The sequence below is a fragment of the Lepisma saccharinum genome, chromosome 1 (genome assembly GCF_977018435.1).
Source record: "Lepisma saccharinum chromosome 1, izLepSacc3.1, whole genome shotgun sequence".
Lineage (NCBI taxonomy): Eukaryota > Metazoa > Arthropoda > Insecta > Zygentoma > Lepismatidae > Lepisma > Lepisma saccharinum.
The window spans coordinates 150,851,510-150,868,861 of NC_139229.1; the positions used below are offsets into that span (position 1 = coordinate 150,851,510).

Below are 17,352 nucleotides of genomic sequence, written 5' to 3' on the forward strand. Positions count from 1 at the left end.
ATTTTCATTTGTCCTCTTTCTACCTTTCAATCTATTTCTTAGCCTTAGAATTTTTGTTTTGTTTACTTCATCTCTTCATGATCATTTCTTTTTCTAAGTTTCCTCTGTCGATTTTTTCTCATTCTTCTCTCTCTGTCTCACTTTCTTTATCTCTTAACTTATTTCTTTCTTTTTCTTTCCATTTGTTTTGTCCTTTTTCTCCTCTCTTTCTCTATCCAGGTGTGTCTGGCTTCTTTATTTCTTTCTTTTTCATCTCTTCTCTTCCATTATCTTCTTCCTTCTGTTTCGGTTATTTTGCAACATTTTTCTACATCTTATTGATTGAATAAGATGATGCGCCAAGCACAAAAATAAATCTAATCCCTAACCCGGGTTCAAACCTGTAACCTTTGTATTTGGCACCTTTAAAATGCTTCTTTCTTCTGATAATACCTAAACATGACGTCAATATATCTCATACAGGACAACACTTTTCGCTTTTGACCTCCCTTGGACCTCTTTGTCCCCATTTGCAAGTTTATTCTAATATAGAATCTTAGGAAACAAATGGTGATGGTGTAATGGTTGCTTGTGTTTCTTCAGGTGTTTATTTGGGGGATCTTCCTCACCACTGACTTTCTTTTCAGCGAGAAGTTGCCTGGGAGGTTCTACGAGCTGAACATCCACTACGGGATCTTCGTGGGTGGCCAGGGGGACTTCTCGGAGCTCTTCCTCGGCCATCTTGAGAACATGCGAGGCTGCATGGCTGACGTCATCTACAACAACGTGAACGTCCTCAGCCGCGCGAGGGAGCGACAGGGCCAGGTGGATGTGCACGGCGTCACGTGGAGCTGCGCGGAGGAGTTCGAAGCCGGGTCCGAGAGGGAGATCAGCTTCGTTGAGAACGGCGCCTTCATGGCCCTGCCAAATGCCATATCGAGAACTGGGGCAAGGTAGGTTGTCTTTACTTACTGTTCATATACAAGGGTTGTTCAATAATTTCGGGTTGTGGTACAGTCATAAAGAACATTGTTGATGCAGTCCGTGCAGTTATACTTGTCGGCGGCAAATGAAAGAGGCGACCAAAGGCCGGGGGGGAGGGCTGTGATGAACCACCCTTCGGTCAGTCGCCATCTTTTCTCCAGCAAAGGATCTCTGGAGGATCAGGGGTGCTCCAGAAAGTTACCACCCACTTTGATGTTTGTCAATCTCATAACCGTAGTATAGTTCATGTCCTGATTCGAACGCCAGTTCGGTATCGTTGACACAGCTCTAGAGGAAGCTGACCGGACGCGTATCTGGTTTTGAGCCAGCACCTGTTTTTATGAGATCCAACACGAACTGCGACGACATTACACTCCCAAGGTCCCCGCACTGTATAAAAAAGTAGCATAACACAGTAGCACAACCTAGCAAAGATAACAGCAACCTCACGTAATTAAATATCTAAAGAATCTGAATTGGCAACATCTCATTGACTCCACGCGGACTTGGCAAGATCTGTCAGTTTCTAAAACGAACGCCATTGTTGGGAGGGGAGGATATACTGGGCTCCACGCGGACGTGACGAACGGAGGAACTGATCTTTTGATACTTTCTTTGAAGTAAAGTGGCGTTCGAATCAGGACTTCAACTTTTTTTGCAGCTTCCGTGTGCGTTTCACTAATCGACACCCTGTATACTCTCACCTACGACATTGGCCAATGTTCACTTACAGCTTTAATGTCATGTCGCTCTGATTATACCTATAATTTATATTCTTTTTTAGTAGGCAAGCCAGCGAACCGTAAAAATGAAGAGGTACTTGCAGAATGCAAAATTGTTATTTCAGGATAAGGTGTAAATTGCAGGAATTTCAACTTATTTTTCAAGTCCCTAACGCCTTTTCCTTTAACCCCCATTGGAACGCTTCATGTAATAGAATCTCGTGTAAAGGTTGGTGCGTATTTCTTGTTAGAAGCTCTAGGCTCAGTGTATCAGTGCTAGTAATAGTACAGCGCGTTAATATTGGGTTAGAGTTTTGATTGATAATTTCGTCCATCGGCTCGGATTTCCAATTAAGCAGCAGCACATGTTATGAAAACTAGCGTAAGGTGTTGTTTGAACGTTTTAACACGGTGACCTAAGTTATTTCCGAAAAAATTCCACTCTTATCAAAAGTACGATAATATTGCAATTTTTTAGTGCGTAAATTAGAATTAATTTGAGAGAATTCAGTTGGTTTGCTTCCTATATTGTCTAGATGTCTGCAACACTTTTACGTCGTCTTAAGTAGAATGTTTATCATACAGATATCTAGACAAATGCGAAGGCAAACTTCATGAAAATTCAATTGAATTCGCTAGATGGAATTCTAATTACATGTAATTTTCAGAATACAAAATACGAGGAGAGTAATTTTTCGAAAGCTACTTTGTAGAGACGAGCGAAAGGTCCAGCCAGCCAGCCGACCTACGTGACCGAGTTGTTAGCACAGCGCGCAACGACGCCAGGATTTTCTGGTTCGAATCCCGGGCTGGGAATGCATGTTCTTTGTCAGTGTCTCTTCATCAATTCCATCACATCATCATCTTCGCGATGATTTGGCAGAAAAGCGAAGGGAAATATACCAAATCAATCAAACTTAAGGTCCAGCCGCTAGACATTTCAACAGCGCGCCCTTCCTTTTCTGCATAAGAGTTGAAGCAAGGTCGTCGCCTCCTTGTGAACCCGGAGAGGTCGAGAGAACATCAGCGGAAAAGATGTCCCGGAGTCTTGTTCATTACTAGATGCGCTTTCCGGGTTCGAAATTGCTCACCCTTTGGGGGTGGAAAGGGGAGGAGGTCTACATGGCGTCCGGAGGAAAATTGAGCAACGGTGGGGAGGGGGGAACCCCCGGTGGAGTCCCGGCAATGTTTGTTAGTCTGATGGATGAAGTGCATCGATCGACGACTGCTTCGGAGTTCACTACACGCCCTCCTCTAACTCCTGTAGGAGAGCAGGGAAAGGAAGGGAGAACGCGGACGATCCGGGATCGATGCAGCCGCGTCCAGGATGACCAACAGCATCCTTCATCTCGTCGGCCACACGAGTTGAGTCTGAGGTGATACGCAAGTTGTGAACCCATTCATCTTCTGCTGCTGCGAATCAATCAAGTTGCGGAGTAGGGGGCCGCTGTAAGGGTGGGAGGACTGCATGTTGCGCCCGCAACCGGTAACCAAGTTCAGAGACGGTGATGGGATGGTCGGGTGTACGTGCAGCATGCTCTGCACCACGTTCCAGCGGTCGGTCACACGCATGTGAATACACGTACGGACACGCGGGGTGTGGGGAGGACGCCACCAACGAACTTTTATTTTCCACGATCCACGCGTGTTGACAAGTTGATTTCATTTGAGTTTTCAAGTGAGATTTGATTTGAGTTTTAAGGCCACTTTATGCACATAAGGCTAATCGGTACTGGACCTATTCAACTTTCCTCTCATCTTGCCTCCTCCTCCTCTCTCTTACCTCTCTCCCTCTCTCTCCATTTTCCATAGCTTTCATTTATTTCTGAGAAACAGAAATGAAAATGAGGGGAGGAAGTTACAGAAAGAAAGAAGGAAGGAAGGAGAGGCAAAGAAAACGCATGGTGGGAAGAGAGAGATTAAGATAGAGGGAAGATTGATTTACTTTATTTTACTTCGCGTTTCTGCCACGTTTGGCTAATCGCGAAGATAAGGATGAATGGTGATAAGGAGAAACACACACAGGCAGCTAGCAACAGAAGTCCCATAGAGGATTGTACTGGCCTTGGGTCCAGACGCCAGGGCATCATTAGTCTGCAAAATGCAGTCCAGGATGTACTACACTCTATCCCGGGTATCTCTGGAGAAAGCGAACGAAAGCAAGCCTCTGCGCAAGTAGTGATTAGAGAGGGCTCGACCATGAACGGATGAGAGGAGAAATGCGGCTGCAGCTATCAGCAGCAATGCGTACTCCTCCGCTCCGCCCACTAGCTGTGTCCTCTTATGCGCGGCCTTGCTCCACAGATTCCGGTGACAGAGTATAGGTAAACGTACTGGCATTTGGGTGTCTAGATAAAGGTTCACCCCTTACACCCCCAGAAAGAGAGAAGAGATAGAAAATGATTTAAAGATGGATTGGAGAGGAAAAGAAAGACCAAATACAGAGAGAGATAAAGAGAAAGAAGGAGATAGAGTAGACCCCACTACTTCCATTTTCCTGTTTTCGTGTATTTCATTATCCGACAGGTAGTGTACAAATAAGCCAGATTATTCTCGCCTCCTCATAAACTCTATAGTTTCCAAGTTTTATTTTCCGGGTAATTCCAGGCGTTTTCCACAGCATCTGCGAGATGAAAACTCTTGGTGGAAAAGGCAGCTTAATTAGAATTCCCTCATCCCGGAAACCTTGCCTACCGTAGAGGCTTTCATTTCAGGATTTTCCCCTTCCCAAGCAAGGCAAGCAATCGATGAACAAAGTCTCAATTTTCTACTTTAACAGGAACTTGAGAAAGAGAACTCCTAAGAAAAATACATCGTTAAAAAAATTTCTCCTTCACTCTCGCCAGTACACAGACCCCATCAGTTTGAGTCTTTTGCGATGGTCTTAACGTTCCCAAGCAATCAGTAATGGGTTTCAGTTATGTGCACTTGTTCAAAGAAACCGGGAAAATTTGATTTTAAGCGCTTGTGAGTGCGGTTGCGTTTCAAATTGTTGCTTCCTGGTACAACAGTTATTGACGATTTAAAGATGAAAAGGCCTCAGTGTTGTTTCCAGACCATAATGGGCCACCTCTAATTGAAGTTAAGAGGTCATCGGTTTGATTACAGGCGTCAGCAAACCCACAGTATTTGTGTACCGTAGGCTGCAAAGCGAGCAGCAGTGCTGTAGCGTTGTAAGAGGGAGTGAACGAGGCAAGAGGCTTCGTCGATCGCGTTCGTGAAACGGAAAGTCACTCATGGTTTGATTCGTGAGTAACAGTGGAGTGTGGTATTGCAACCATGGCAGAAGAAACAGGATGTGCTTTCGTGAAAAGAAGAACGCCTTCACAATAGCTTTTACCTCCAAGTAAGCAGCTAACCCAATCCTGCTGAGCTACTTACTGGCCTTAAGGTGCAATTTGCAGCGGGATGTTCAAGATTGCTGTAGGCCCAGTTGCTATTAAACTATGCGGTTCCAAAAATAGTAGGGCAGGGACAGTTTACATTTCTTGGTAGTTAAAGCTTACCGTTAATAGGCCACAGTGCGGGAGCAAAGGGGGGTCAATGCTTCAGAATTGCCGCCACTGTTTATGAGTGTCTCTTGATCAATTTCATCATATCATCACTCACTTAGCGCTTAGCTAAGTGGCAGAAAAGCGACATTAAATAACACCAATTCAAACCAAAAATAATTTCTTCATTTGTCCATCACAGGACCGAAGTCCCATTTATGATGAACATAATGTACACAATGATAATGTTAATAATATACACAAATGTTAGCAATAATGTTAATGTTAATACATAATTATTTTTTTTGATAGTATGACAACATATAAATACAGTTAAAAATCCTTTACACACAAATCCGATAAAATATAATGTTTTACAGAATTTTTTGCTCCTAACAACATTACATGAATCAAAAGATATGTCCAAATCATGCACTAATAATAACTCATTAAACGATTCCTGAAATCTTATTATTGGAGAGTTTTTGTGTATGTTGAACCTTGAGAATGGCGTGAAGAAAGGTGTTCTGTTCCTCACTGTAAAAAATTGAACTTTATTCTCTCTAACAACTCAGAACATAGCCAATCTTGTCTTACTAATTTACGTAAAAACATTAGATCATTAAAAACTCTTCCATCTTTCAAGGTATTGAGACCAAAATGGCTACATAAAGTTACATAATTTGTATTATGATATTCAATATTGCTTTTAAAACACAACCATTTGACCATTTGCATTTGTACCTTTTCCACTGCGTCCTTCCCATGACCTATGCTGATGATTCCAGATTGAACTGCAATCTTCAACATCCGGCGAATTAGTGAGATGTATATTCTATTTACCGTTGAGGCTGAAAAATTATGCAAAATGTTTCTCCTGATAAAACCTACAAGCTTCAGACTTCTTTTTATGATCGCTTGATAATGGCAATTAAATGTTAAGTCAGAAGTAATAGTGACGCCTAAATCTATGACATTGTTTGTTCGTTGAACTATGTTATTGCCTATACTATAGTCGTAAAAGACAACTCTTTTCTTATTACTAAAAGATACAATCTTGCACTTATCTACATTCAGGACCATTCCTGTTTGTGTACACCACTCGGCAAAATTATTCAAATCGTCTTGCAGTTTTATGCAGTCGTCTACTGGCCGAATCTGGTGGTACAACTTTACGTCATCTGCGTACATTAAGACCTTAGCGTTTTGCATTTTTAGGGGCACATTGTTTACAAATAATAAAAACAAGTATGGGCCTAAGTTGGAACCTTGGAGCACACCAGATGACACCTCCCTTTCAGAATACGAAAAACCGTTCAATGCTACAGTTTGCGTGCAGTTTGATATAGCTATAACTAGTTGGGGTGACCTTCCACATTGTACACCCTGGATTGCATTTTGCAGACAAACGAGACTCTGGCGACTGGCCCTATAGCCAGTATAATGCAGTGTGCTGTCCTTTGTTTTGTCATTATATGTGCTGAGTGTTCGTTTACAGCCTCAGCTTTTAACAGAAGTCAGAATATTTTAAGATTTTAGTTATGCAACGTTAGAGTTGTTATTTGTAATGGTAAGGGGCTGGCCCCCGTATAATGGGACGGGTGCAAAATGCCCTAAGTGCTGACACACCCAAAATTTTAAATTCAAATCAAATCAAAATATATAAATAGTTAACAGTTCTAATAGCTGACCCGATACCCCCACTGAACGTAGTCTTTGTATGAGAATTACGTGATTCAGTTTGTCAAATGCTTTGCTCATGTCAGCGTAAATAACATCCATTTGCTGTCTGGTATTAAAGCTATCGGCAATATCCCATGTTATTACAGCTAAGTTTGTAACCGTTGATCTCCCACACATAAAACCATGCTGTTGGTGTGCAATTGCATCCCGCAGATGCCATTTAAGGTAGTCGCATATCAGCGATTCCAATACCTTGGATAAAATAGGCAGGAGTGATATAGGACGATAATTACAAACGTCATGCTTGTCACCTTTATGATTTTTTTTCTGTACAGCATTGTTAAGGGATGTGACAGTTCATTGACCCAAGCGGAAATGAAATGTGAAGGTATTAGGTCAGATCCCGTAGATTTCCCCTTACGTAGGTTTCGAATTTTTGGGTTAAATTCCTCAGTAGTTACACACAGTTGTGGTATATTGTTGGAATAAATGTCTTCCCGCATTGTGATTGGTACATCATTATCAGCAGGAACATAAAAGCTAGCAAAATAGTCAGAAAGAAGCTCACGTGACACTTCCGAATGTACAGAGAATCTTTCGCCACAAAATGCATACGATGGTCGTCGAGCGTGAATAATATATATATTACACTGAATCAGTAAACGAGAAGTTCTAGGTTTGAATATCCGTTGGAGCATAGACGACGGAAAAGGTGCCCTTCAAAACCGTAGCTTTATTGGGTTAAAATTGAGCGATATTTATAAGAGAAAATGCGCCAAGTTCAGAAACGTGTGTCTGGAATTGAGCATACCCATCCCTGCCCTCCACACACCGAACTCACTCTTCTCAAGAACAGACTGCCAAAGCGTAGACCCAGTACCTTTAAGAGTGCCTCAGAATGGTGCCAGGCGCCGAGTTAGCGAAGAAAATTGGCCATCTCGGCAAAAGCAGTCGGCAATTGACTCCAGCGGATAGCGCCGTAATGACGAGCCGAAACTGGAGAGAAAGACGTCTGGTAATACTTCGAAAATGGACCTTACAGCTGCTGGAGCAGACATGCATTAATGCATTGGCGCTAAATTCGTAAATAAACCACGCCTTGCGGTACAATGTTGAACCAACCAAGAAAACCAGGATAAGCCTTAATACGGGAGCTGTTCTAGAACTACGTACCATGTTTATAATACCAATGTTACCATACCTTATAGTACAGTAAGAATTAAGACAGAATTTGTGATTCCGTAGGCGATACGCCAAAAGTAACGTTAAATAACGAAACAACATTGTTAGATTCAGAATATCATTTTTAGTTAAATGAGTCCATTTATTGCTCATGATATGCTAAATATGGTGATGAATATACAGGGTGTGCAAAACGTCACGCAACCGAGACTTTGAACGTACATAACTTTCGTACAAAATGCGATGGAGACCTGTACCTTGCACTGGGTGTTAACTTTATCTATGTTTGAATTAAATAAGAAAATATTCTTTACATGAACGTTCAGTTTGGGGAAAAGTTTACTTAAAAAAGTTGTTGTACAAAGTAAAAACAAATATGGATAAAGACAGTTGTGGATTTACTTGCAAAACCTTTCGATGGTCTATGTGATTGATTGATTGATTTCGTGTCTTAAGTCCACTTTAAGCACAGTAAGGATAATCGGGACTGGACCTACAGTTTAAAATGGGATCCGAACCACTTGTGCCTCAACCGGGTATCGAACCCGGGACCCCTTTATTACAAGGCGGCGACGCTACCACTGCGCCATCGGGGAGGCCCGATGGTCTAGGTGGGTGGAACCAATGACCCTTCAAAAAACAAATAAAAGAAAAAAAATAATTCTCATAAAAGTTAATAGTGGGTATTTGTCGAATTGATGAAAGAACGATAATTTTTTTTCTAATTTTATGCATTACAGATGATTTATGGGATTAATGATGTCATAAAACCCTATATGTTTTTCGAAATTGCAAGGTGTACTGGCAACATTGTTCGTGACAGAGAACAGTACCAAGTGTGTCCGACATCTATCTATACCTATTATTCAATCAATGCGAAGATGAATGAAAAGAGTTGAAATTTATTGGTAGATACGTATACTCTGTCTCGGTTATCTCTGGAGCAAGCGAACAAAAACAAGTCTCTGCGCCAAGTAGTGACGCCAGACGGCTCCACCAATGAACACGGGGCATGGAACGGGACTGCGTGGAGGGGTGAAGTGACTGAAGTTACCAGCCTTCGCAGAAGCGTATTCTGCTTCGCTCTGCTCACTCGCTCCCCCACCCCTTCTCTGTCGCCACGTGCGGCCTTGCTCCACAGATTCCGGGAACAGGGTATAGGTAGGTGCAAGTAAGTTAGTCCAAATCTTTGTAATCTTTATTTATGACATTTGCTATTACGAAATCTTTGTGAGTGTAACCTATATGTTTTCATCAACACTGAAAAAATTGATTTCCTTCAGTAAACGATTTCTTAAAGGAAAATCAAAAGAAAGTGCCAAAGAAGAAAATCCACTGGAGTAGATCCTGTTTCAACCTGGCAGGCACGTACAGTCAACGGCAATAAAAAGCGGGACACCTAGATCCTGAAATTCTCGTTTCCCAGCAAGGCGTTGAGTGTGTTGCTTAACTCTACCGCCATGAGTCGATTTTAAGAGCAAATTTTCAATGGCAAATTCTGCCACCACCGTTGAGGTAGGCAACACACACAACGCCTTCCAGGCTAGGGAACATTTCAGGATCTAGGTGTGCCGTTTTTTTATTGCCGGTGACCGTACATGGTAGAACATTAATTGATTGGTTGCAATAAAAGTTTTGGTGCGTCGGCACTTTAGGCCATTCTGCAACCTTCAATGTATACGGGGAAATATCCCGTATTTACTGCAAAATTTAAAACAAGGGGTGTAAAAGGCCCCTTGAGAAAAGTTAAAAGGGCAAGGTTGTAAACGGACCTGCACAAGACAAACGCAAAACATTATAAAGTAAGAATTAACTAAAAGCTTCCTCACAGACAGAGACCAGCTCTGCTCATAAAGCTAAGAACATTTGGTAAAACACTGTTGTCATCTCCCAACAGGGATGACAAACAGCTGGGAAAATTAAGAGGCTGCCTGAATTCAACAAGAATATGCCGAATATGGTAGAAAAGACAAGCTACTTTTTACATGAGGGAAAATTGCCACTAAAGACACCCCTGACGTCAGGCGAAATTTTTATCAATACGCTGACCGCAATGCTCAGCAATCAGTTACTAACATTTATATGCTTCGTTCTTAACTTTAGCTTCCGAGTTTGCAAAAGCCCCGCTCTACCATGCCCCTTGTCCCTGAATGAAGCAACATCCCATTACACGTCGTAACCAAACCGTGAAACGAGTTTTAGAAAGCTGTACACACGGCAATTGAAACTTGGAATGAATGGGAATGGCCGTTTGTGACTAGAAATGGAAATAAAAGATCGCTGCTGTACTCCAGAGGTACTTCTATTACCGCGAAAAGCATGGCCGCAAGAAGACGCTTAATGCGACTGGCAGCGACTCCTAGCGTTCATCTCGGAACAAAATGCTATCTTAAGCTTTCAATTATGAGGTTTGTTAATGATCACGTGACATCACCAGCAATTTGGTTAAAGCAGAACGTTCCGCTGAATCAAATGACTCCCAAGTTTAATTCCTGACAGCAGTAATGTCGCCCGAACGTAAAACTAAAACGCTGTGTAGAAAGTTGGAAAACACCTTCTTGTTTTCAGACTTCTTCACTAAATGAATGCGGTTTGTCCAGCTACTCCTAACAGTATTCATTTAGTGAATAAGTCTGAAAGCAAGCAAGTGTTTTCCAACTTTATGCACAGCATTTCAGTTTTACATGCGGACAAAACTACTACTGCCAGGAATTGAACTCTGAGTCATTTGATTCAGTGGAACGTTATACTTTAAGACTAGGAGTGACAGTTTCGATATCGTCGAAATGTGAACTGCTACTGAAATAAACAGAGGTACAAGATAATATGAATTTATCCCTATCTTGAACGTGGAAGCGTTTTTTTACGTTGATTACTAAGCTAGACACGATATGTAAAAAACTTTGGTGAATAAGTATTTATAGAAACCCGTGTATTCCCCATGGAGAAACAACTTCAAGTCATGGCTAATCATGGAAATTATGACTTGCCCACCTGCAAACCAAATCATCAAACTGTCCTCTTTCGTTCTTGTGTTTTTCTGCGCCATCGGAAGTTTGATATTGCCAAGAGAGGAAATTAAATAATACTCCTATAAGCGTAATGTTAAATTTTCCCCTGTTCTCTGACAAATATCCTACGCTAGAACTCCCCTTTCGACGCTTGGGGTTCTCGAGTCTGAATAACCTTAAGAAAATTGCTGGTGATGTCACGTGATCGTTAACAACTTCATAATTGAAAGCTTAAGATAAAAAAAGAAATGATGTTTCAGGAAACATTAATTCTCTCCCACTTAATCTGTTTAAAAACCCCGATGCGTGCGAATGATTTTTGTACGAAATTGATGAACGGACACGTAGGAAAGAAAACCCCAGACTAGATCGGTGTTCGAATCCGTAACTTTCGGTGACAAGTTCGTGTGTCGAATATTCACCGCGGGGGGGGGGGGGGGGGTAAAAATTTAAATGTTATGTCTTCGTTTGGACGTGGTGTCATTAGAAGAAGCGTTTTAAAGGAGAGAGATGACGAGATATGACGGTAGAGAATGGAAGAAAGGAAGAGGATTAGAGAAGCTGCACACGCACACAGACAGAAACTAAGAGAAATCAGAGAAATAAACGAAAATGAGTGATATAAATAAATATCAGAAAGAGAAACAAAAGTACAGAAGCGAGGCAGCGAGAGAGAGAGGTAAAGAAGCAACGAGTAAGAAAACGAGAGTGAAACCATAGAAAAATGAATCACCAAAAAAGGGAAGAAGCAAGTACGGATGCAGAGATACTAAAGCTTACAAAGGAGAGAAACAGAACACAGATACAAATAAAATGAAGAAGGGAAGTTTCAGTATGAAATTTTGCTTTATTGAAGAGGGAAGGAGACAAGTGTCCCACCTTGAACATGCTTTTGCTTCGTAGCACCATGTAGGAGGAACACACACCTACAACATGCTAATTAAATAGCATAATTATTTTAAAATTATCACTTTATTTGCTTTTATGAATAAATTTTGATCATTTAATTCATTAATCTACGACAGAATGATTCTTATCCTCCTGCATACTATAGCCATTATTAGAGGAAACATCAATCAGGAGATTGGGAGCGTTAAAGCAAATAAATTATATTCCCTTACTTCGCAGCAGTTCTTTTAAATAAGTATAATAATCTTCAATAAATCAGTAATTCTGAATTGTAAAATATTGGTTTGTTTGAATTTCCTTTCAAGAAAATGGCTGTTGAATTTCTAATAATTTACTAGCGCCATCTACTAGCTTTTATTTCTCCTACATGAATAATCCACACAAAAATTCAATGAAGTAGACAAAACAATGATAATTCTTACATGGTAGAAAACAGTTTGTTGGTTTACATCTGACGGCAACCTTAAATAATTTACAAATATTTGTATATTTGTAAAGAAGTAGTCAAATATAGAAAAATGTATCAATATACGGGGCACAGTTTTTACATATTATTTAAGATAAATTTAGGTTATTCAAATTTAGAATCATCCTGTTCTTGAATAGGTGTCGGGAGTTATGTTCCTGTAAAGGTCATTTTGCAATGAAATCCAGCTCATATAAAGTGTCTAGATTATTCATTGTATTTTGAATATTTAATTCAAGTAATTCTGCCCAAACGTCTTGCTCTTTATGCAACACATTAACACAAGTTGTAAAGCGGGTTGCCTGAAAACATGCGAATAACTTTTGCCCAATTTTTGTCTGTTAAATTAAGTAAATGAACGAGAACATGAATAAAGGGGGGTGATATGTAACGTAATAGACAACGAGCAAGGTCAGCACGTAAAGTTATCTGCTTTAAGGCAGCACTAAACTCAAGGGAGAGAACTTCTTTCTTTTTTTTACCACCAGACGGAGACAGCTAACGAATAAGGCATGCTTTTCAACTTCCGTTCTCCCCCCATAGTGCATTACAAATTCCTGCCGTAAAGCGAGTGGACAGGAAAGATACAGGCGCACCTTATGCCCCCACAGACAGAGCATAAAACCAGAAATGGTTCTTTTTTATGCCGACCGTAACCGACAAAATAAGGTCCACGCAGTGCGGCCAATGCTAGAAAAAAAAAAAGGGTCGAAAAACATCCCACGGTTTTCGCATTAAACTTACGAAATATTCGGACGCACGCTGTGCAAAAAGAGTAAAAAAAATACAAATCGTTAAGATGTCCCTTTCCCGGTCTTCTCTCACTATCCCTGGTGAAGTTTGATTTACGCAGACGCATCAACGTTTTTCACTGTCGTCAGGAAGGAAATTTGGCAACATCGCATCAACTATTTACGATGCTATACGTACAGAAACGGGTTTATGTTTTCCCGTAACGGGAAAGAAGACATCGTACTGTGGTTTTCATGGCACCCAGACTGTTTTTCGAAGAAGATGCACTTGTCTTTTTCTAAGGAAACGCCTAATATGTAGGCATCTTCCCTTACACGAAATTGTTCAATTAATTTCTGTATCATATTGAATAGATCAGCGGTTCCCAAAATGTGCACCGAGCGCCGCGATATATTCAATATTTTTCACTAAGACATTTACTTGTTAGTCAATGATATGATTGTTCCAAATATGTGCTTACTTCGTACTTTTTTACATGTAAAATGTTTCTAAATTTGTAATGTGTGTTTATTTTTTTAACTTAAGGCAAGCAACCTATGAACACTCCAAATGTTAAATAGTCGTACATTCAGACTTGGGCGCTGCGGAAAGATCTTGGAGCGCCGTTAAACGAAAACGTATGGGATCCTCTGGAATAGATCGATTATTTTTGAACGAGTGGATCATTCGATTGTAAATTTATCCGATGCAACATGTCTGCTGATTTTAAACAATATTTCATAGAATGTTGATTACAGTTTCGCAATTCAAAAAACCATGATCCTTAATTGGGAAGTTGTATAGAACCTTCCTAGACACACTATATTATTCGGTTCGATCATTTTTACCGAATGATTTCACTAAAGAAAGGGATCTGCGTGGATTTAGGTATGGTACAGTCTGAAGCGCAACTTGCCCCTTTCTAGAGAAACATCTAATATGTAGGCACCTTCACTTTCACGAAATTGTTCCTCTTATTGATTGGTTTGGTTCATTTTACTTCGCTTTTCTGCCATTTTTTGGCTAATGGCGAAGATGAGGATGGGGGATGAAATTGATGAAGATGAAGGGATACTCACAAAGAACATCCATGACCAGGTCGGGATTCGAACCCGGGAGTCCTGTGGTTGTAGCGTGCTGTGATACCCACTCCGTCACGAAAGTCGACGGATTTAGATTTTCGTCAGTGCATCGTACATACCTTTTAATGTTATTTTGAACGTATCACCTTACTGTCGAATAAACTATAAGCGTCATTCCACGTCAAATCATCCAGGCCATGTCACCCAACATCTCCGATTTTGATGAAATTCGGTAAACTTATAGAACTTTTGATGCTGATTACAAAAATGACAACTTTTTTTAGATTGGTCAAGGGGTTCAGAAATTACGCGATTTTAAATATCTCCCTGTACGCCACTTGCGGCTCCACTTTGAATGACACGCATTAGGCTATAAATTATAGTATCTTCTCTCAGGTTTGCCGTAGAAACTTCAAGTTTGATTTCTTTTGCTCAGGATAGTGTAAGCTTTCATTTAAATAAGGTTTCTGATCAGTGTATCAATAATCATGTATTTTATGTATAGTTTCATGTATTTTTTAGAAAAATAAATGACTAACTTCAAGAGCGAATTTCGTGCAATGCCCCCCCTTCAATTTCACCCAAATTTTATATACAGGTAGCTGAGAGTGGGTACTAATGCTTCATGGAAAAAATGGGATGGGCGGTTCAGAGACAGGGTGATAAAAAATCATTTGCATTAAAAGTTAATCTTATTAAAAATACTTATGTATTTAGCACTAAGTCTGAAGTACAATATGTTTTGAGGTATAACATTCAAAATTTCTGTTCACTATGTGTGAAGGTAAGCATAGGCGTAACCTGGTGGGGGCAAAGGGAATCATTTTCCCTATCCAAAATTTATAGATTAATAAAAACCTACAAGTTAAATATATTTTGTGAACCTCCTGGCACTTGAGGAACAAAAAAAAAGAGTAATTATTGTGATTTTTGAAATGTATCTTTGACACTATTTCTATGGGACTGAAAACTTTGATTCTCTCAACCAAAGATAGTTCCCAAGTTCCCAAGTTACGCCCATGAAGATAGTACCGAAAACTCGATTGTATTCTATGCATTGCCAAAATTTCATGCACTATAAATTGTGCCGTTCACATTTTCTGTTCCCAATTGTAAAAAAATATATATCTGTACCTTCTCTGGATGCTACGTAAAAGGATTTTCTTGGAATTGCCGGCCTTTCAAGGAAGCTATGCTTTGTTGCATGCTAACTTCATCCAGGCTTTACTTCAATTCATATCTACTTGTATGTGAAAACTTCAGTGTTTTAGGTGGACTGTCGAGCTAGGAAACAGTCATCATTGAAGGAGTGGATCTTTGGATTTTGTTGAACTTGGAATGGAGGAGAAAGAAATAGGTGCAAGTGGAATCAATGACACCATATTCAAAATACCGTGGTCAGCATTCAATGATTTCTTAATTAAAATCGTTCAAGCAAAGTTGATTCTGTGTTTCATAATTTATTTGCAGTAGTAATGTAGGTTTATGATGACATACGGATTATGTACTAGAAACACAATTTGTAATTTTTACACAAATCAATGATCATTAACTGTAAGTTTCTTTCACAGTAACTGTAAAGTAACTCAGTTACTTTCAAAGTACCAGTAACTGTAACAGAGTTACTTTTTAAATGAGTAACATACCGAACACTGTAAATAACCTGTAGCCTAAGTTCAAAACAGTGCATACTTAATCTTCCTGGTGCTGTTGTATAGTACTTTGCAATCGCTGACACATTGTACTGCGGGTTATCATCATTTCACCTTACATGATTAATAAGAAATTTATGCCTCGAATACTATTTCTATGGAATTGGTACTTCATTGCTGAACTTGTTACTTCATACTGTTGATGTCTATACAAGTCTTCTAAGTGTTCCAACCACCCCATCACAAGGAGATTTTCTGTGGTATGTGGCAAGAAAAGCTCTATTTGGAAAAACTTCAGTCAGGACAAATGTGTATTATTAATTCTTACTTCATATTACGTATCTCCGTGAAGAGTATAAAAATAATCCATATTGAGATAAAATGCACAAAAATAAGAATGTTCTCGAAGAAAATTTTCTAAGCTTGGGAATGCTAATGACTATGATTATAATATTTTTAAAAAATTGAAGACAGTTGAAACTAACTTAGATAGAGTGGAACTTCGATTTTACGTTGTTTAGGGGACCAAGCTGAAATAACTTAGAATGCGAGAAAATGTAAAACCGAGGAAAATTTGCTATCTTAGGTCCACCAATATTGAATGTAAAATGCAGGGAAATGTAAAATCGAGGAACTTGAAATCGGGGTTCCACTGCAATTATTATTTGTAGGTTTTAATTAATCTATAAATTTTGGATAGGGAAAATGATTCCCTTTGCCCCCACCAGGTTACGCCTATGCTTACCTTCACACATAGTGAACAGAAATTTTGAATGTTATACCTCAAAACATATTGTACTTCAGACTTATTAAAAATACTTATGTATTTAGCACTAAGATTAACTTTTAATGCAAATGATTTTTTATCACCCTGTCTCTGAACCGCCCATCCCATTTTTTCCATGAAGCATTAGTACCCACTCTCAGCTACCTGTATATAAAATTTGGGTGAAATTGAAGGGGGGGCATTGCACGAAATTCGCTCTTGAAGTTAGTCATTTATTTTTCTAAAAAAATACATGAAACTATACATAAAATACATGATTATTGATACACTGATCAGAAACCTTATTTAAATGAAAGCTTACACTATCCTGAGCAAAAGAAATCAAACTTGAAGTTTCTACGGCAAACCTGAGAGAAGATACTATAATTTATAGCCTAATGCGTGTCATTCAAAGTGGAGCCGCATGTGGCGTACAGGGAGATTTTTAAAATCGCATAATTTCTGAACCCCTTGACCAATCTCAAAAAAGTTGTCATTTTTGTAATCAGCATCAAAAGTTCTATACGTCTACTGAATTTCATCAAAATCGGAGATGGTGGGTGACATTTTCACAAAATTCTGGATGATTTGACATGGAATGACCCAAAATAAGATTTGGACTCTGTTTTCAATAGTTGGACCCGCAAAACGGAATGTCCAGGAACGGGAGGGATAAATAGAATTATCGGGCTA

The 17,352-nt window shown here is 39.7% G+C and overlaps 1 protein-coding gene across 1 annotated transcript in view; it reads left to right on the forward strand.

Annotated features, from left to right (window-relative positions):
- Positions 1 to 17,352, forward strand: part of LOC146002502 (chondroitin sulfate proteoglycan 4-like) — a 549,973-nt gene that overhangs the window by 488,884 nt on the left and 43,737 nt on the right. Inside the window, exon 4 of the mRNA XM_083140394.1 lies at positions 627 to 932. Within this exon, the coding sequence (XP_082996520.1) occupies positions 627 to 932 (306 nt within the window). The remainder of the gene's footprint in view (positions 1 to 626; positions 933 to 17,352) is intronic.